The 20,716-nt window shown below is 36.8% G+C and overlaps 2 protein-coding genes across 5 annotated transcripts in view; both read left to right on the top strand.

Annotated features, from left to right (window-relative positions):
- The first annotated feature begins 3,428 nt into the window (after positions 1 to 3,428).
- Positions 3,429 to 9,802, top strand: LOC130182056 (cytokine receptor common subunit gamma-like). Its single transcript, XM_056396598.1, has 8 exons — positions 3,429 to 3,576; positions 4,177 to 4,267; positions 5,583 to 5,755; positions 6,066 to 6,199; positions 6,315 to 6,480; positions 6,739 to 6,838; positions 7,178 to 7,235; positions 7,859 to 9,802. The coding sequence occupies exons 1-8, from the start codon at positions 3,513 to 3,515 to the stop codon at positions 8,096 to 8,098; spliced, it is 1,026 nt and encodes a 341-aa protein (XP_056252573.1). The 5' UTR covers positions 3,429 to 3,512; the 3' UTR covers positions 8,099 to 9,802.
- Positions 9,803 to 9,918: 116 nt separating this feature from the next.
- snx12 (sorting nexin 12) overlaps positions 9,919 to 20,716 on the top strand; it is a 79,056-nt gene continuing 68,258 nt past the window's right edge. Inside the window, exons 1-6 of one of the 4 annotated variants that reach the window (XM_056396604.1) lie at positions 9,921 to 10,304; positions 12,229 to 12,324; positions 12,652 to 12,776; positions 13,209 to 13,299; positions 13,859 to 13,869; positions 15,739 to 15,878. In XM_056396604.1, coding sequence (XP_056252579.1) covers positions 10,140 to 10,304; positions 12,229 to 12,324; positions 12,652 to 12,776; positions 13,209 to 13,299; positions 13,859 to 13,864 — 483 coding nt within the window. In that variant the 5' untranslated portion in view covers positions 9,921 to 10,139 and the 3' untranslated portion in view covers positions 13,865 to 13,869; positions 15,739 to 15,878. Of the gene's footprint in view, positions 10,305 to 12,228; positions 12,325 to 12,651; positions 12,777 to 13,208; positions 13,312 to 13,858; positions 13,870 to 15,738; positions 16,613 to 20,716 lie in introns of those variants that run through there. The other 3 variants (XM_056396601.1, XM_056396603.1, XM_056396602.1) reach the window with 3 other exon arrangements.

Raw genomic sequence — 20,716 nt, 5'->3', positions numbered from 1 at the left:
TTTCTAGTTTTGGTAATGCCACAGAAGTATATTATACACCATGATCCACCTGGTATATCTAAAGATAGCATTTAGCACCACAAGGCTTTTATTCATCTTTGATGCAATATCAATATGGTTTAAGTATCAATCTCTTTGTTTTTCTAAAGGTAAAAAAAAATATTATTCTGACATTTCTGAGTCATTTTGATTTTAAGTCAGTATTTCATGTGACCGTGTAATTTTTCACTATTGATGAATAGCCAAAAGATTCGGACAACTGTGTGTGGCTACACAAAGACTGTGCATTTCAGATAGTTTTCTATGTGAAAACAGGAAAAAGAGCACTAAGATTACGGTCATTTTCACACATGTAAACAAGCAAACCACTGTTCAATTCACTGGAAATGAACTGAGATGAAATGATTGTAGCATAAGAGATCAAATGCCAAATTAAAAGATAGGTAGATCCCCTTTTTCTGATTTTGATACACTTACATGCATGTCATTTGAGGTAATTCTTCAATTAAGTTGATTTAACAATTTGTCGTTTGTCAGGTGGATGATGGTACACACATATAACATACCTACGCATGAAAGGTTCCACTTCAGTTAAAGGTATTTCTCAATCTTAATTTTGTAGCGGTTTCCTTTCACAGGAAACAAAACCCACAAACCCTTAACCGTGGAGCAGCAGACACAGAACATAATACACATATCAAGAGTCACATGACTTTTCTGTCATGTACAAACCATACCTGAGATCAAGTAGGCCATGATGCTACACATAGCCTACAGTGGCTTCAGAATATTCCGACCCTTCACTTTAATTTTGTTTGTTGTAGATTTTATTTTAAATGGATAAAATTACTATTTTTGTCTATCAGTCTAATGATCAGTCAATAATCCAGAATGGCATGTAATGTAAAAACATGTTAGACATGTTTGCAAAATGATTAAAAGTCAAAAACTGAAATCATTTGCAAAAGTATTCAATCACAAACTGCGGTCAGGTGCATCCTCTTTACTTTAACTATCCTTGAGCTGTGTCTACAAGTTGATTAGAGCCCACCTGTGACAAATTAAATTGATTGGACATAGTTTATAAAAGCACACACCTGTGTATACACAGTCCCACAATTCACACTGCATGTCAACACAAAAACCAAGCCACAAAGTCCAAGGAACTCTCTGTAGACGTGATATATGTTTTTTGAAAGTTGTATTTCTATATCTATTTTTTGATCTTCAAATGTATGGAAATTCTGTGTCAGCTTTGAGTGCTGTCATTTTGTGGTATTTATTAATCACAATTTGTAAATAAACTCCAACATAAAAAATTTGAATAGTATCATAAACTTTATTTCTTAACATGCACTGCTAAAGGAAAACAAAATACCTGTAAACATCACACATTTGAATAAACTTTAAATATCTCACACTAAGTAAACTATTCTATCTGGAGTAAACGAACTGAAGTAATTAGTGTTGAGTGCAGTGTTTTACAGTCTTTTGGGGATGAAGCCTGTTGGTGCACAGGATGATAATAATGATAATGACAATAATAATGAGGATACCTTCTATACAAATAATATAATAATGACATTTTCTTTTATCATTTCAAGAAAATTAATGGCTGTAATAATAGTAACTACGTAACAGAGGGCTTTTGAAAAATGACAATAATATGCTTAATTTTACTAAATGAAATAAAAAGTGTAACTTGACTTTCTATTTTTCTTCTGTATGGTTAACTCCAACAGTTAACCAAATATCTCAACCATTTTTATGATCAACATATAGACTGATAAACAATCTCAACACATTTTCACAACTGAACGGCTCTAACTCGTCCTTTAATCTGTCTTTCCCTCGCCATCCTAATTTCTTCACTTCTCCGACGGCGTCTCTCACCTTGTGTATCTCAGACTGGCTCAATGATTGGCTGAGTAGTCATGTGATCGGTGCCGTAAAGGCTAGAAAAGCTGCGCCAGTTGAAATAGAAACGCTCCGCCAAAGTTGAATAGCTCTCAATAATTTATAGGTCATACGTCCGGTTCCTAATAGGACGGCGTTTGGGTCCAGACAAGGACTGCTGTCCTCTTATTAGTGACCTCTGCGTTAGATGATGCATGGTGTAAAGTTACGTGAGCAAACGAAACGGTGTTGTCTTTCTGTGGCTGCGAGATCCTTTCGTTTCTAGTGACCGTGAATAGTTGTTATACTGGCCTACTAAACCATTTCCGATCTAATTTTCCCCCACACTTAAGATGATCGTGTGCAGGTTTTGTAGCTGCAGCTTGCATGGTTGGACCGCGGTTGGTTGTCTGTGGGTTGGACAGTGCGTGTCCATGTTTGAGACACGCACATTGCGTAATCGAATACAAACGGATGCTGCTGCGTCGTCGCCGTCTTTAATGCGGTTCTCATCCAACGTTTAGGTGTATTACCGCCACCTACTATAGTTTTGTGGACACAAAACTTTAAACTGCAATAACGCAGCAAGGGACAGTCAGTTTCCGTCCCACAAAAGTCTATTATTCTAATTTGAATTCTCAAATATAAATACACATCCAAATAATATCATATATATGTGTTTATATGTGTTCATATATATATGTTTAAATTCTATATTATTTCAGTTTCTTTCAAAAAACTCAAGGTTGCTGCCCTATACTGTCTTTCATATTTCCATGTAACAATTTTCCTGAACTTATCTCCCCATGCTCTCCCCTGTTTCTACTTTTTTGTCTGAGATTTTCTCTGGCCCCCTAGTACTTTCCACATCTTATTAATATATATTCAGTTTCTATCTCTATCTCTTATCCTGTATGTTCTATTCTTACCCGTGAGACTTCTACTCCTCTGTCTTTGTTTCTCCACCTTTTTTCTGCACATTATACAGGTGTCTTCCTTGTGTCTCAGTGTCCCAAATGTGCTGCCACTTTTATTTTTGATAGGGTGCTTGCTTCAGTTTAGCCATGTCTACTTCCTTCTTCCAGTTAAATGCCTGCTTACTAATCGACTTCCATTTAATGTTTCCTCTGTCTAGATAACCACATATTAAAAAAAAGCTCTGAATTGTTAAGTCTATTGGACGAGCGGTTGTCGAGAAACGACAGACAGACTGACGACAGACAGATAGAAATCTGAGACGCAGAAAGACGTTCCTCCATTTATATTTAGATGGAAAATGTTAATCCAATATATTGTGTCTGATTTTTTTCAGTCAGTCATTTAGGTTATAATATATTTGGTATAATTTTGAATTATCATGTCCACGTGGCTCTAAGGCTTTATCAGTTACAGTTGGTATAGGTAGGTCAAATATCGCCTAAATGTCAAATTGTGAGTTATTTGATATTAAAGCCGTACTGCATAAGGCATATAACTGCAAACATGTGATCTTGATCTGTTGCCTAATATCTCGCTTCCGTTTACAGGAAACAAAACCCACGAACGCTAAGAGCAGCATAGCCAGAAATGAAAATACTTTGATGCTGAAGTAGACTTGAACCGATACTGTGAGCACGATGTCGACTGGACTTCTTCTGCTTCTCTGTCTGACGGGTTATGTGTTTGCCAAAGAACCGCCTGGTAACAAAATTTAACATTTAACATTTTCAATTTTTTAAATTATAGGCAACTTATATTAATAACAACTGTTTTAGCCCTTGTGGGTGTGTAAATAGGCAGACCATATTGTTTCCCATCATTATGTGAGGCTATTTTCTTTGTTAATCGTTTTTATATCTATAATATTAGTTATTAAGCCATCATGAACAACAATCTTTACAATGGATGTTGTATGAGTGATTTTAACTAAAACATTTTCTAAACGTTTTCTAAATATAAATCCAAGAGTAAAAGGAGCTAGCAGCACATCTGCCTTGAAATATGATTAGGCCTTAATATTGTAAATAATCAATCACTTGAATTATAAAAATTAATTAAATTCTTATTTTAAAGTAGAACCTTGCTTCCTAATACATAAATTCCCCTTGACGTCATTTTGCATCCATTTCCTCATTGTGTGTGTGTGTGTGTGTCTGTGTGTATGAGACAGAGAGAGAGGGGACTGCCATTTGTCTACTGACATTTCTGTAGGTTTATTGACTATACATGAGTGTAACTCCAAAGACCTTTGAATTATTGTCTTCATGAAACTATTCTGTTGTTCTCTTGTGTCTCTGACAGATGTGGACTGTTTGGTGGTGCATCTGAAATATGTTAGTTGTTCCTGGAATAAGCAGGGGGCGCCAGAGATCAATTACACCTTCCAGAGCAAGTTAGTAATTTGGTGACAGTTGTCTTAGAATACAACTTCAACCATAAAACAATTTTTTTAATGTCATCTGAATGTATTTATATTTTATTTAGTGTTTATCATAATTTCTCAAATTTCTAAGAGTGAAATTTAAGAAAAGTAAAAATTCTTCACTTTTACTTTCACTCACCTTTATTTTCAACTCATCATTATGAAGTAAATGTTGATTGCATAATGTAATGCTATAGAAAAATGAATACTCACCATTGCCATTTATATTGGTTCCCTATAAGCTTGCTTTCACTATGCAATTCTGTCTGGGTATGAAATGTCTCATAAAAAAGAGCCTTGTTGTCGTAAGAGACAAAGAAGGTGAAAAGGGAACGTGACAGAAACCAATGTAAAACAAGAATGACATTCACTTGATGGAGAGAGAGCCATGATTGGACAGGGACAGAAATTCAGCCCTGGACCTTTCCTGCTGGTACCAACTTTATGGATTTTTTTTATGTCCCACCAGCACACCATTGCTGCAGGCCACCAAGCTTTGTCCCAATGGTCCCTATTGCCTAACAGTTGCATTTATCTTAACAACAAAGAAAATTGAAAACCATACACACAGTTAATGTCTGTAATTGTCTGTGCGGGGCTAAATTCTCTTTAAATGATTTGTCTGATATACCTCACCAACCAACAGCACAATTTCTGTTTGTTTCAAATCATCCCTGTTTATGTAACATAAATGTATTAGAGAGTTGTTAATTCAATATAGTAATTGCTAATGGCTGCAGTAAAGATTTCACACAAATAAAATTAAAATCACATGTTTCTGCAGAATAGCAGAATAAGATATAGGGAAGATATAAGGATTTTTTTTAAGTAAGAGGGGTGGAGGTTAAGTCCTTGTCTCTGATCGGCCTCTGCTTCTGTCTCTGATTGGCCTTTGCTGCTCAGAGCGCATGTGATTAAAAGTGAGATTTGAGAGGCGTCACTGTAAGTTAGTCACTTAATACATGTTTCTTACCTCTTGCCTAACTCTTACAAGATATATTTGATCTTTATCTATATATTTGATAAATACAGACCCTGACATCAAAGTGTAGCAAATTACAGAGTTAAATATCACCAAGAAAAGTACAACTTGTTATAACCGAATATGTTTAGCTAATCCTTCCCCAAAACTGACTGGATACCGTAGTAAACAACTACCAGTATCCAATATTCCGACTGCAGATGACCTGATTATGAAGTGGTTCAGTGCCACATTTACAGTCGATATGCCTGCATAGCTTTCTTTGCTTTGTGTGTGAATGCCTAAATAGTGATTTCTACACAGGTTCAACACTGATAAAGAATTCCGTAACTGTACCACCTACATGTCAGAGAACAGCGTTAACATTGGATGTGACCAGCCCTATGAGGGGCGATCCAAAAGGTTCATCGATTTTAGCACAAAACTGGCACATGGCAACAAGACCTATACGAAGCATCACCATCTGAAAGACAAAGGTATGCTTATTTACTAGGGTGTAACATAACACTGGAGGGTACTATTCAAATAAAAAAAATAATAAAAAAAAACAATGAATGAAGCAGTGAATTTTATTCAATGGAAGTATTTTTGTTTTTACACCTCCTGGTGGAGCACAGGTTTAACTTCAACTTCAACATCATTTTCTTCCAGGGAAAGAAAAACAATGATAGTATTCTGACATACAAACAGGCTGTAAAAATGTACATATATATTAGCATGTCTGCCCTCTTGTTGCCACATTGTATATTGTATTCTCTGTAATTGAATCTGTCTGTCTCTTCTCAGTCCAGTTATATCCACCAGTAAACCTGACTGTCGAGAATGGAACTGACTTTAACCTGTGGTTTTACTGGAACCAGACTTATTCAGGGTGTGTTGAGAGTGAGGTTCGCTTCAGGACCAACAATAAGAAGTGGGAGGTAAGCAATCTGAGTAAACAGTCTCATCCTTCTTTTTCATTCTTTGCTTCATTATCATTTTTTTTTGTCTTCCCTTCCGACGCATCTTCCTCCTCAACTCCGTGTTCTTTTCCAGAGTAATAGAATCATCACCGGGAGACAGAATTTCTGCATCAACTTGCCCTCCAGCAGTTCCCAGTATGAGCTGCAAGTGCGAAGCAGAATAGGGAGCAACTGTGGAGAGTCTTTATTCTGGAGTAACTGGAGCGAGCCTGTGGTTTGGGGATCCAACAACAGCACAGGTAAAATTGCCTATATTTTCTGAAATAGTAATGAAGTAATCCCTGACCTCTACTGGCTACCTATAGAAACTGCAACATTACCTACTAAACAAGTCTCAGGCACAGAAGAAATATCTGGGCATTTTTTCAAAAACATTGTACAGCTACAGAGGAGCAACTGGCTGGATGACACAATAATTATCAGCTACAATGCTAAAACAAGAAGAATTTAACTAGATAATGAAATAATTGATATCCACCTCTCTGTCCTCCATTCAGACACTAATCAGATAAATATGTCTGTATGGACTCCATTCCTGTATGTGGTGGGTGCTTTCACCCTTGTCCTACTGGTCACGATGTTGCTGCATCATGAAAGGTGGGTTGGCCCGTATGTCATATATAAATGTTGGTAGTTATAGTGTTATGGTGTATAGTATGGTAGCGTGTCAGCAATGTGTACTTATTTCCTCAGTTTTTCAATAATTTTATGAGGTTACCAACAGTTGTTACTTGTCTAGAGCAGCAGTAAATGTAAGGGATGATAGAATAACAATCATATTATATATTAATACATTTTCAGTTATTTGACAACCTCTTCCATAACCAAACCTCACTCAATGACAGAGCTGAAGACTTACAGGGAACATAAGTAGTATAGATGAGCTGCTGTTGATGTGATCATCTAAGAGTAAGAATGTGCCTACCTCCAATACAGGCTGAGAATCATCCCCATCCCTGTTCCCAAGCCATCCCCAGTCTTTAACGACATCGAGGTGAGTAGCATCCAGCAGCCCCGTGTCTTCTCCCCAGAAAAAAGCTAATGCAGTCATTGAAAGAATTAACTGACAAGACTTAAAACCTACAGCCATATTAGCATCCACATGAGACTGTAACTGTAAGCAGGTGAGACTTGCCATGTTAACCACCTTAGCATAGCATGTCAGTATGCTAACCTTTGCTAATTAGGTCTAAACACAATGATGGGAATTTCATTGGTCAACTGGACTAATTTAAGTTTTGCCTCAGTGATGATGCTTGAAAGGAGGAGGACATGAGTATTTGTACCAAAGTACATGGCGGACCTAACAGTTGCTGAGACATTTATCTAAGAACCACAAATGTAAACCTCATGGTGGCGCTAGAGAAAAAGTCAGGGAATCACCAAGGTCCAGACCATGAATATATGTACAAAATTTCATGGTAATCCATTCAGTAGTTGTTGAGATATTTCAGTCTGGACCACTAGCATGGTTAAAACATAAACATTTTAGAGATATTACAAAGCCAATAATATAAATATTTAAGGTCTTGGGCTCTCAAACTGTATGTCCCTATATAAATAACCACAGTGCTCATATTCAACTGATGAAAGTACATTTTTTTATCTTTCTTTAAGGATTGGCTTCAATTCTCCAAAGGCCTGAAAGGGAATTTTAAGGCTAACTACAATGAGCATGCCTGTCCTGTCCGTGAGTACTGCCCGGTCTCCGAGTCCGACAGCGAGAGCTCTGACGGCTCTACCTTCTCTGTCACCACCGACCAAACCGACTGCTCCATCCCTGGGAACGAATCAGAAGACCAGTCTACCCCTTGCTCCTCTTCCACCTCTGCAATTCTTGTCTCATCTCAGGAGTAGCAACAGCCTCTCAGTCAGGCCTGGGTTTACCAAAGCAATCCAGAAATACTTATAGTGATAGACACATCTCCTGCATGACTGCAAGGGTCAGAAAATAATCTATGGTCTTATAGCTCCCCTTACGAGAAGAAACCGGATATCTGCTTGAGGCACTCGAAAGCAGTCAATTAAATTAAAGCTATTAGTGGTTAAGGACACCAACCACCAAATGCAGCAGATACAGATAAAAAAGAAGACAACGGAAACTCAAAACAATGTAAAATCTCCCTAAAATTCATATGTCTGTCTTGCTTATGAGATGATAACTTTGGAGAAGTACACATATTAATGTACTGGATCTTAAGGTTAATGTTTAAGGATTTGTGCCTTACTATACTCATGAGGAATGTAAATGTTTCTTAAAAACTGTTATCAGCCCAAAACTACACTTTTCATATAGTTAATCTTTTGTAATATATTATCTAATTAAACACATAACAAAGTGTACAACCAAATAGACTAGTTTATATACTGACCAGAATATGATATCAACTTTACAGACTCTGGTACTGCCCAACTCAAGAACAAAGTTTGAATATTTACGATTGCGTCCCATATGACCTTGACTCTCTGAGTTTGACAACTTCAGGAAAACATTTCAGTTCATTTCAACAGTGTGTGGAGAAAATGACTTGTTCAAGGTGCATTTGTTTTTTTTGTTTGTTTTGTAATGTAAAGAAGAACTGTGTTAGCAGTTGCAGTTAATAAGTTACAGTTATTGTGAGTGAGTGTTAGTTTCAAAAAGTATTGGGTGATAACTAAATATATATTTTTTGACAAAATATCTTGTTGGTTATGTGGTTTATTTTAGATATTTACTGTGAACTATGATAAAAGAAGTTATAAAAATTAATTTAAAAAACAGTGTAGATAACAGCCAAGAAACCAACATTCACTGTTAACTCACTAAGTGAGTCAAATTCATATAATACTTTCTAATAAGGTACCTAAACTTATAAACTCTTAGCTTTGTTAATACTTGGAAATATTTTACTAATGGTTAAAAAAAAAAAAATTATTGATTAAAAAAACACTTACTAATGCTATATGTGTACCTTTGTGGTAGTCAAGTCTATAAAGTTCCTTTGGCTAGTCTTTATCTTTCTCCAATATGACACTTGTTTTCTCTTTTTAGCTAGCTAGAAAAGGTTGCAGAGCATCTAGTGCAAAATCTATTTTTAACATTTATTAAGATTTATAACTGTAAAGTTGGCTTACTGGACTACTGTATTAATAACTCTATTATTACCAAATACAAAGGTTAAGCACCAGCCAATGGAATTTTTCACAACCTGGCAACCGAAAAGTGTGTTCTTATCAAGGTCTTCCAACTGCTCTATAATGCATAATAAAATTAATAACCCCTGTAATAAAAGGTGTCTTATTAGAAAGTGACACCACATTACAATATCTATATGGTCATGTTGATATATACACCAGTATCACAATAGTACATCCCAGCCACACCACTTTTGTTTTATATTCCTATCATTTTGAATGTTACCTATCTAAATATCTTTGAATGTACTTTTAAATTTTGGTTTTTAATATTGTAACCTACTTGCATTTTAGTGTTTGTTTCCTACATTGTGTATAACTGACTCAGCTGTAATGTCCTAGCTGTATTTTTCCCTGCCTGTTTGAAAAATAAAAAATATATGTCTATTTTCGTCAGAAGCTGTGTCCTATGAATAGTAAAACTGCAGCGATTGATTTTAATTCAATCTGTCCGGTCTAGTTATCCCCGTGTCCGTTAGAGGGAGTGCAGAGTGTCCCGCACAGCACGGAACTGAGTCAACGCATTTTCCAGATTCAAGAAGGGTAGGGCGCAGGGCGGCTGGCCCCCGCAAGAAGAGAGATACAAGTCAGCTACTTCCCTAGCTGAACCGATCGGCTACTGCAATCAATTGATGTCTTCAGATGAGATTTAAGATTTTACCGTGCATTTAGTTGCTTTGACGCTAATTCGCCGTCGGTCATCCAAAGATTACAACCCGACAAAATGACAGAGTCTGCGGTGGCCGACACTCGCCGGTTGAATTCCAAGCCCCAGGACCTGACGGATGCTTACGGCCCCCCAAGCAATTTTCTGGAAATAGACGTTTATGATCCACAAATCGTTGGAGTTGGACGGAACCGTTACACAACTTACGAAGTTCGCATGCGGGTAAGTGTTGGAGCCGCAAGCCAAAACACCTTGTTGCAGCATTAGCTTTTCCTCGCTAAGCTAACTGGTAATTACACTGTTGTTGCTAGCGTTAGCATGTTTACCCGCTGTGCTGATGTCAAAACACGGACCGAGCTGTGACGTTGACGTTAGGCGTTAGGGGTAGCTCAAGGTGGGACGCCAGTAAAACTCGAGGACCGAGGATTGTCAGCGGCCTACCTTGTGGGTTTAGAGGTTGGTTGGTGTAGCGTTAGCAAGGCTGGCATGTAGAAGTTTCGTGAAGATAGTGGCTTCTTCCATCATACATGGAGAAAGCAGATTTACAGTTTTAGAGTGCAGAGTTAACGTTATACTTTCATGTTTCTTAACTAAGTGCTCTGTAGCTAGCCAAGTCCAGAGACACGGAATGAAAAATTACGATGGTAGAAAAATACGGTAGTCCCAGCAGACACCATGAAGCTAACTGCTACTTCCACTATCACAGTCAGCAAAATAATTGATAATGTAACATTTTTTGCCTATCTAGTTGTCAAACACCAATAACGTTTGTCGATAACGTTGACTTAAAACAGACTCTTTTACACTGGTAAAAGTATAGTACAAGTGTAACGTTAACGCAAAGTAGCTGAATGAGGAATGTTAGTGTGGGTGGTTTCATGGAAAGGGGAGAAATGACATGCAGTAAAGTTTCTTACTTATATTTAAATTATTATTCACATTAAGTAATAAGCACATGGATGATGAACAGTGGTGGTTATAGTAAGAGGAGTGGTAAGTTAAAACTTCTTAGTCTCTTAGACCGGCAGTTAAAGCAGTAAATTGTGTGACAGAGAAAATCACTGACACAGCAAACTTTCAAGACATTTTCAGGAAGCTGATGCTTGCACTGTAATTGCGTAATTGCAGCTTACTAGCTTTGTCTTGACGGGGGACTTTTTTTTAACTTATTTTGTGTCGTTTGCGGCTGTCTCCAGGGAGAGTAAGTCCATAATAATGTAAACAAGTTACTGTTTTCACCTCTCACCTGTTTAAGGTCGTTTTTTTTTTAAAATTGCATGTTCAAACATCGCTGTCTCACAATTACAGACAAACTTGAACAAAGCCAGATCAGTCCAGACACCAGCCTTAACTGGAAAGCACAGTGATTAACTGCCTTCAGACTTACATTCAAAAGTATCATGCTCTCAATAGCCACTGAAACACTGACAGATAATTGAGAAATGAAATTGCCAATTAGACAAATTAATGCCAGTCACACACTTTGAAAACCTTAAAATGTAAATTCATAATCTGCCTTTTAATTAAACTGCACACATTTCAGCATTCTGTGAATTAGATTCACTTGCTGGACATCTTTTATATGCATTTCAAAGAAACACCTGACACAATAAGGTGAAATCGATTTCAGGTTTTTTATGCACAGACAGTTAGACTGTTCATCTCATTTTTCACTGATTAGACATATCCTTAGCTCATTTTTGGGCAGATAAAACATTGCTAAGACATTTAATCCATAGGATGATTAACAGAAATTTATCGGATATCATATGCAAATATGCAAACCATGTCCTGCATGTCTTTTTTTAATATATATATTTTTATATTGTAAAATTGGATTTCTTTGAGTTTTTGAACTGTTTGTGTGAACAGCTATTAAGATGACACATTAGCAGTTTGGCATTTCACACTTTTTGATGACTGATGATTTTGTCAAATTATGGTGAGATATGAAGAGATATTTGTTTTCTCTACATAAGGCCTTTGTCTCTTGAGACACCACAATACCTTCAGCACTGTCAGTGAGGCTTGGTAGTTGGCAATTGTTGAGCAAGGCCTGTTCTCACCCTCCAACAGTGACTATGTGCAAATGATTCAGTATAAATAGAGGGTATATTTTGCTTTGTATTTTTTTTTCTCTGTGTAGACAAACCTTCCCATTTTCAAACTGAAGGATTCCTGTGTGAGAAGAAGATACAGTGACTTTGAGTGGTTAAAGAATGAGCTGGAAAGAGACAGTAAGGTGAGTGAGCAACAATGGCATGCTTCAGGCTAATAATTTAAGTAGACTGGCAGGTGCAAACTAATGGTTACAACAATCTGATAAGTGATAATGTTGGAGTTATAGGTGGAAAAATATAATCTGTAAATAGTTTCTCACATGTCATTAGGATTGGGGATATACTGTAGGTTTCATCTTCTGCATTAATATTGAAAATGAAATGAAAAGTTTTGTGGTGACCTTGATTAACTGTACCTCTACACCGCCATCGAACTAGGGCTCAAATTAGCTGATGAAACTTTCAGATTATACTGGATATTTTTGACCTCTGACCTCTGACACCTTCAGATTGTAGTACCACCTCTGCCGGGCAAAGCCCTGAAGAGACAGTTGCCATTCCGCGGAGATGAGGGCCTTTTCGAGGAGTCCTTTATTGAAGAGCGGCGATCGGGCCTGGAGCAGTTCATCAACAGGTCAGCCAGTTCAAAAACCTAAATTAAACTAACATATCTGTCACATAAAAATGTGGAAGAGAGTTTGAAATTCTAATGGATTGCTGAAAGAGGAACTACAAGACAAGAACAGTTCTGTATTATTCTATCACTGAGCTCTGTGGGATGGTTAAATCCAGGAAAGCATGTATCAAAGCTCTTATTGTGCTCCTTGCATGTTTTATAGCAACAAAATGTGTTAGTCGAAGCAGAATTTCACATATTCAGTATGAGTCAGGCATTGCCAAAAGTGTCGAGCCATACACAAGGCTTAACCTAATCTGTGTCTGGAAAAGCAGCACCACGTCAACTAGCTAATCCACAATTGCATTTCACCGACCTCCATGAAAAGCATTTCAAATGAGCATTGAGTGAATTTTTTTCTGTTGTCCGTCTGTGTGTATATTTCTGTAGAATTGCAGGTCACCCCTTGGCCCAGAATGAGCGCTGTCTTCACATGTTTCTGCAAGAGGAAAGCATTGACCGTAACTACATTCCTGGAAAAGTACGACACTAGGGTTTACTGAGGGAGATAGGCATGTGGGGGTTAAATTCTGCGTTGTAGAACGGACCGACTTGCCTTTCTATTCCCTCACAACTTCTCTAACCTCTCTCTCTCTCTCTCTCTCTCTCTCTCTCTCTCTCTCTCTCTGTATACCATCGTAAAGTCATATTCACTCTATCTTGGAGTTAGAGTATGTTCTTCTACTATACATCAGGAAATGTTGATAATGTTTCAGACAACTCTGTGACTCTTCTCTCCCTTGTGCATTTGTTTTATAACTGTACAATTAGGGAAGCACCCCTCCATAGTTGTGATTGTATCGTGAAGATTTGGCTCTTAATCGCAATTTTCAGGAATGAAAATAATGTACGATATATTCAGTCTTTCCCTGATGAGTGTCATATATTCATCATTGTAATATAATGTGAATAAAGTAGAATAATATCTAAATGTGTGTGTTGGCACTAATGTGTACCATAGGGATGTGTGCAGACTGTAAATAAGACTGATCATGTTTTATTCTCTTTGTTTTTGTTTTTTTGTTTGTTTTTTTTTTTAGGTATGAATGAAGTAAGTTTGCTTTATTTTCTCCTGTCTCTAAGAGCTTTCAGGAAGTTAAAGGTGGTTGCATGGGCACTGCAAAGACCAAAGGCGATAGTTCACAAATACTTGAGTAAAACAATGCTAGCAGCATATATAAAAAAATCACAGAGATCAGACAACAACGTCATTTTACCTTGTAAATATACCACACATAGTCCCTGGCTGTCACACAACACAACCAGTTATTGCCAAAAAAATGTTGGCGTCATCATGGTGTGTTGCAAAGGGAAGAACATTCTGCAATCCAGTTTTGCATTAGCCGTTATCAAGCATGTAAAGAAAAATGAATGTAAAATTTCATATAAAGTTGGAAGTTTTTAATTGGCAATGAGTGCACTAGAGTAAATTAGCTGCTTTTCAGAAACTGGCTTGCAGAAGTTCCTTAGTCCCCCAGTATCAGACCACTGGAAAGACAAACCACCACTAGTGTTTTGAGTTATGTGAACTATTGTTTAATAGCGGCTAAGTCTGTACGTCACCCATGACTAGAACTCTTTTTGAAACATTTCTTTCCAAACTAATTCTGATACATTGTCATTATCAACCGCACTAATCATTTGCTGCATGGCAAACTTGCACGCTGCCTTTGCAATATATGTGTGTCTCGCTGACAAATTATTTTACATGCCTCTGATCACCATCATGCTGTTTCCGTCTGTTGATTCAAATTTCCTTAAATTCAGGTTTTTCAAACATGGATAAATCTGTGTTTGGATAAATTCTGCCATGAAGTAAACATTGATATATCCTGCATTTTTATGTTCAAGTTACACCTGTCTCTTGCATCTACCAATTCAACACTGTATACACTTCATTAGACACATTTTATGTCTAATGAACTACATCAGTGGAATTTATTGTCTATCTATAAAGCATCAATAAAAAAAACACATTGCATTCCACTTACCACATATTGATCCCTTGCAAGTCTTAAAAACACAGGAAGAGAATCATGGCAAAAAAAAAAAAAACACATGAAATTGACATCTGCATTGCATGGTGCTTAGTGGTGAAGTTTGATGCACTGCAGCCCCTCAGCTCAGGCCATATTAGTTCTGACACTATGTCATGACATACTGCATGCAGACTTGTGTAATGTACCATGTTTAGCTCGTATTAAACTAGCAATCACATCTTTTTTTTTTTTTAACCTGCCTGTCTGTTTGAATAAGAGTTAATTACATTACAGTCCGCAAAGTATTGTCAATCTAAATACAACACATTAATGGAGGCAAAGATCTGTTCACTATGTCTTGAGTATTGCTGGCACTCCACATCCTGACACCAACAAAGTGCAGGAATCAGCTTGCCCAGTTTTATTCTGGGACTTAATGGTATTTTCAAAATATGCCTGATACTTTTGAATGAGTGTACAACTTAAAAATCCATCTGCATATTTGTTTTCCACTGTGGAAAACAAGAATACACGTGGACAACAGTGTTGCAACTCTGTTCAGTGTTTTTGACTGTATGTAGACCCAAGCAACTGCCTCATCTAACAAGAAATGCATTACACAAATACAAACAGGATTCCTGCACACATAGAAAATATGCAATTGCATAAAATGTGAATTTGATTATTTTAAAAGTTTAGCAGTTGGTTAAAAGTTATGGGGGGGCGGGGGGGGGGGGGTGCTGTGTTGCACAATATGCACCTACAGTCATTTCTCCTATTGTGATATTTTCTGTGATTATAATATTGTGCCATTACAGGAATCAGTGCATCAGTAAATTCTCTGCAAAGAGCATTATTCATATCCACTTATAGTTTTAACATGTGTGAAAACTGTTTCTCATGTTTACCATCTGTCTCTTTCTCTCTCTCTTGTTGCAAAGACAATACAGACTGCTGCACCTGCCCCGTGTACATTTATTTCTACATCACGTCATTATAAAGCTGGTGGAAATGTCAGAACTGATAAGTATCAACGGTGTAGGAAAAACACAACTATTGCTCCTGGATAAAGTTAAGAGATCCAATGTATAAAACCTTTGATGTTGTGTCTTCATTCAGTCATTCCACATACTATATGTGCATTATTTTTGATTCAGTAATCAGTGAAAAAGAAAACATGTTCCATATATCCTTTTGTCATTTTACCATAGCTAGATTTTTTTTTACAATGATGGTTATGTTTTCTGAATGTCTTTTTAATTGATTTGATCAAGTTTAAAAAGGGGGTAATTTCTTGCTTTGATTCATGTTTTCTTTTGCTGGCAGAGATGTGATTTTGATGATAACCGCCCAAAATCAAGCAACATGTAGCATCATGAAAAAGACAGAAACATGTCATTCCAGTCAGTATATTTTCCCCTGAGTTTTATGTTCTGTACATGCTCTTAGTCAGGCTTGTTTCTCAATTACTTGTTTTAACTCTGCTGTTTTAGTTACATCATCATGCCTACATTTGGGCTGTGTGTTGTCAAATCAGCTATTGGGAATGTTAAGTTAGGTAAAATAACCATATCTAAGCACTGTGACAAGAGGTTCATTATATGAACAATATTCATTGTTTAAAGGCGTAATCAGCATCTGGTTTATTGATCTAAAATGAGGATTATTCTGCGCTTATTTTCAGCTGTTTTATTCTTTCTATCAATATTATTGTGAAGTGTATTAATACATGTTATCATTGCAGTTCCACTATGGGTGACGAGGAACTTCCTTGTTACTCCTGTCCTCCAATTAAATTTCCTGCTGCCTGCTGTGTCATGTCTACATGTCTCTTTTCAGTTTGGAGAGGAGAGATGGAAGCAAAATCACTAAAACTCAGCTTACAGTTAGTGATTAGTGCGTCACACAGAGAGGCAGTGAGACGGATCAAAAAGAGTCACGGGAGTTGGATGAACGGCTGCTGATTGGCAGGTGACCTAATTTAACAATGAAATGTAAAAAGAACACGAAGTTGGAAACAAATACAGTATTACACCTTGACCTAGGTAGGAAGGGACTGTGAAAATCACTGGTGTTGCAAGTGGGACCGAACTTTATATTTCACTTTGTAAAAAGGCTTCCCAGCATTGGTAGTGTTCTGGCGTTCTTTAAACCCATGCTCAGAAAAAACACAACATGTCAAAATAATGGTAAATTGGTGCAACAGGTTTAAACCTTATTATCTAAATGGAAGTTGAAATGTGTGGCACCAATGCACATTTTGATAAAAACCAATGAAGTAACAGAACTTTTGTGCTTGGCATATGGTAAAATGTAGTGGTGGAAAGTAACTAAGTACATTTCCCCCAGCAATGTAATTCAGTATTAATTGGAAAAAATTTGAAATTTTTTCTATTTTGTGCAAGTTTTAAAATTGTAGTCTACAACATTTCAGAGGGGAGTAGTACTCTTTTTTTTTTTTTACTCCACTACATTTGTGTGAAACTTTTGGTGGAATTAATTCAGTAATTTCAGTATTTTCTTTTAAAGCAAAAATGCCAAACATTTTCTATTTCTAGCTTTTGAAATGTGAAGATTTAATGCTTTTCTATGTCATAGTATATGATTGTAAACTAAATTTGGATTGTTGTTTGAATGAAAAAGCAATTTGAAGAGCAGCTTTGGGCCTGAGAAACTAGAAGTGTTTTTCACTACTTTCTCACATTTTATAGACAAAAATAATTGAATTATCGAGAGATTAACGTACTGATTAATATATAATTAATTCATAATGAGCATCTTTTCACTGCAAAATGACAAAATGATGAATTCCTTGAAAATAACAGATACATTGCTAATGAAAATAATTTATTTTCAGTCTTACTATATTGAAAACTATGATTAAAATTATAAATTCAGGGTGAGAAAAAATAAAGACCTCTGATGTGTCTTTCAGACACCCTCTTATCCCCCTTAATAATTTTTTGTACAGTCAGTAATAAACCTGGAATATTTTGGCTGCTTTGACTGCCAGAACAATGCATCAGCTGACACCTAACATGCTCCACCTTCCTGCAGCAATGTGTTAAATAACTTTCTGAACTTTATTTGTGGCTCATGTAAACAAATCAATAAACAAAATAAAGCTTTTGTAGTGTGTAATTTGTGCATTACAATGTCAATTATTAATCCTTTAAACAAAAAGATTTAACCAGCCCACAATGCTAGTGCAGCAATTAAAAAACAGCTCATTAGTCAGGAAGGAGGTATCATAATAAGTACAGGTTTTGGCACTTAAGTGGCAACACTGGGTCTTTTTGTTTCACTAAACATGAATCTTAAATTCCTCTAATCTTTTTCTTGTTGTGGTTCACCCTCAGGAAATGCGGGGATTAACAGGGCAAGGGGAATTCTGGCCACAGGTGGATTAAAGTTGTCCCAGAATAGTGATCTTGTGATGTAGACCTTGACCTGCAGGTAATCCAAATTAGACAGAATTGTAATTGGACACAATTGTGGCTTCCACATGAATATGTCAAAAAGGGAATTATAAACAGTAGATTCATACAGTGCACAACCTGTGTTGCCCTGAACTACACAAGGTCCCATATAAGAAAAGAAGGCTTCAGAGCCTGTACAACATTTTACATCCTTTACCTTTACACCCTGGATGGAGGAGACAAAAAATGAGAAACCCCTAGAGGAGCGACCGAGGAGGGTTCCCTCTGACACAAATATGCCATACATGTGTATGTATGAATAGAAAGAAGTAGAAAATGAATTAGAGATTTTTGTTTTTCTTCCTGAATACATTTTGAATGAGAAACAAAATAGGAAAATGCTGCAGTTCTGTGACTACACATTTAATACATCTTAAATTACAGCACACCATTCACAAATTTTATTGCGATGGTTATGAAGATTAATCTTCTGGTAAACTACAAGATAATATTGTTTTGATTCTCAGCGGCTATTTGAATCAATCATATATAGAGCACAACTATATCTTCAAATCTGGTGGAACAAGAACAGAATGAATAATGAAATCAGAAAGTCTGCGGGAAGCCTGGGATACATACACCGAGCCTGACCTTCCTCATCAGCAAGTAACTGTGACCTACAAAACTAGTGCGCTTTGATGTGCTGGCCTTGTCCTGAGTAATGAAAGTGGGCAGACAGGATGGGCACAGTGGGCCAAGGCAGAGATTAGGTGGTGTTTTGTTAGCAGTTCTAGCACTGGAGCCCAGTGTGCAGCCATGACGCTTGTTGTGTTTGCAGAGACACCCAGTTGGGTTAGCTTGATAAAGTGGAAGTAAATTGAAAGAGCAACCCAAAGCAGTGTGACTGGGCAAGGACAAAAGGTGAGACGAGTGGCTACTATAGTACCATTGGACAGAGAGTGATGGGTTGAAAGGGAGAAAATGAAATTTATAATTCCATTTCATTTAAAGTTACGTCTCTCGCTATTGTCAGTACATTCAGTCTTTCCCAGGAACAGATCCGATAAAAACAGTAATCCAGACCTTTACACATAACGAAGAAGACAAACACACATCCACTCACACAGAAGTCCCCATTCCTTAAGTCACTGCAGCCCTTGATTTCTCTTTTTAGTTCTATGTTATCAGCACAAACATGTGAGATACCTTATACAGTGGCCACCAGTGTGAACATGTTATAAGTAAAATTATTTGCTCAACAACAGTCACAATCACGTGTTCCCTTGCATGGCTGGATTACTCATCAGGCAAAGTGAGCAACTGTCCTTTGTTTGGAATATGCAACACTAAACCACAATATTAGTTAAGATGATGAAGAACTTTAAGGCAGGTTCATCACCGGTCTTATCTATCAGGTGTTGTAATTAGACACATTACAGAATGTTGAATTTTTTTTAAATTTGAGTAATTTATACATTTCACTCATTTTAACAATCCATTTCATTGCCTTGCAACACATTCAAAGTATGACTGCATGACTGCACAAGTTAATAATAATGTCTCATAATGTATGTCTGCTGGGTGGAGAAACTCCCTGTGCAGTGTTAGCAAGTCCAATATAAACATACCCAGTTCCACAACCTTTTCAGATTTCAGGCAAAACCATGTTTTCCATCTGTATAAATATTACAGCGTCGGCTATGTGACTGCGATCTGTGTGTTTATGTGTGTTTGATATTCCATAGCTCAAGTGTAAAAACATTACAATAATAAAAACGTATAGATTCTCTGATGTATTCTCAAACTCTTGTTTCAACATTTACTTGAATGTTAATATATTTTTAAGAAGTCAGTGAGTCAGTTGATACAAACTCATGCAGTTTGGCCAACCCACTGTTCAAAACAACACAACCTTATTTTAAATTCTGGTAGGCATCCCATTGTTTCCAAAGATACCAAATATTACTTTTTTGTTGTGGTAAATGTGTATAAAATGATGCGCAAGACATTTTGAATATATCCACTAGACAGAATGAAGAAATGAAGAGTTTTCAGAAGCCGATACAGAAGACACTGTGGACTAAGATTTGTCTACTTAAGGGGAAGTAAAAGAGGAAAACTGTATGATAAGGGAAGTTTTAAAAACTCCGAGGTCCACAGGAAGAGCAGGTTTTGTGTAATTCCATGGTTCAGCTGTAGAGCTGAACTGACCTGCAGCCAGCTCCATTTGCTGATACATCCACTATTTATCAAATCATAAAAATGAAAATTTTAGAAAATAAAAATCTTAATTTTTACTGCTACTAGTAAACTTAAGAATGAAAACCATTTATTCAACTTCTTTTGACTTAAAAACTCTTAAATTTGAGAGATCTCCAGAGGTCTCTTAAGCTGGTTAAGGGTAGATCCTCGATGACTGGAGCACAGAAAAAGATTTGTCTACCAAAAGCAGAATTTTATATGTTCTTGCAAAAATAACCACTGAATAAGATTATGTGTT

The sequence above is a fragment of the Seriola aureovittata genome, chromosome 15, assembly GCF_021018895.1.
Source record: "Seriola aureovittata isolate HTS-2021-v1 ecotype China chromosome 15, ASM2101889v1, whole genome shotgun sequence".
NCBI classification, from domain to species: Eukaryota; Metazoa; Chordata; class Actinopteri; order Carangiformes; family Carangidae; genus Seriola; species Seriola aureovittata.
Note: the sequence above shows the minus strand (reverse complement) of the source record. Positions and strands in the feature narration are given on the sequence as shown.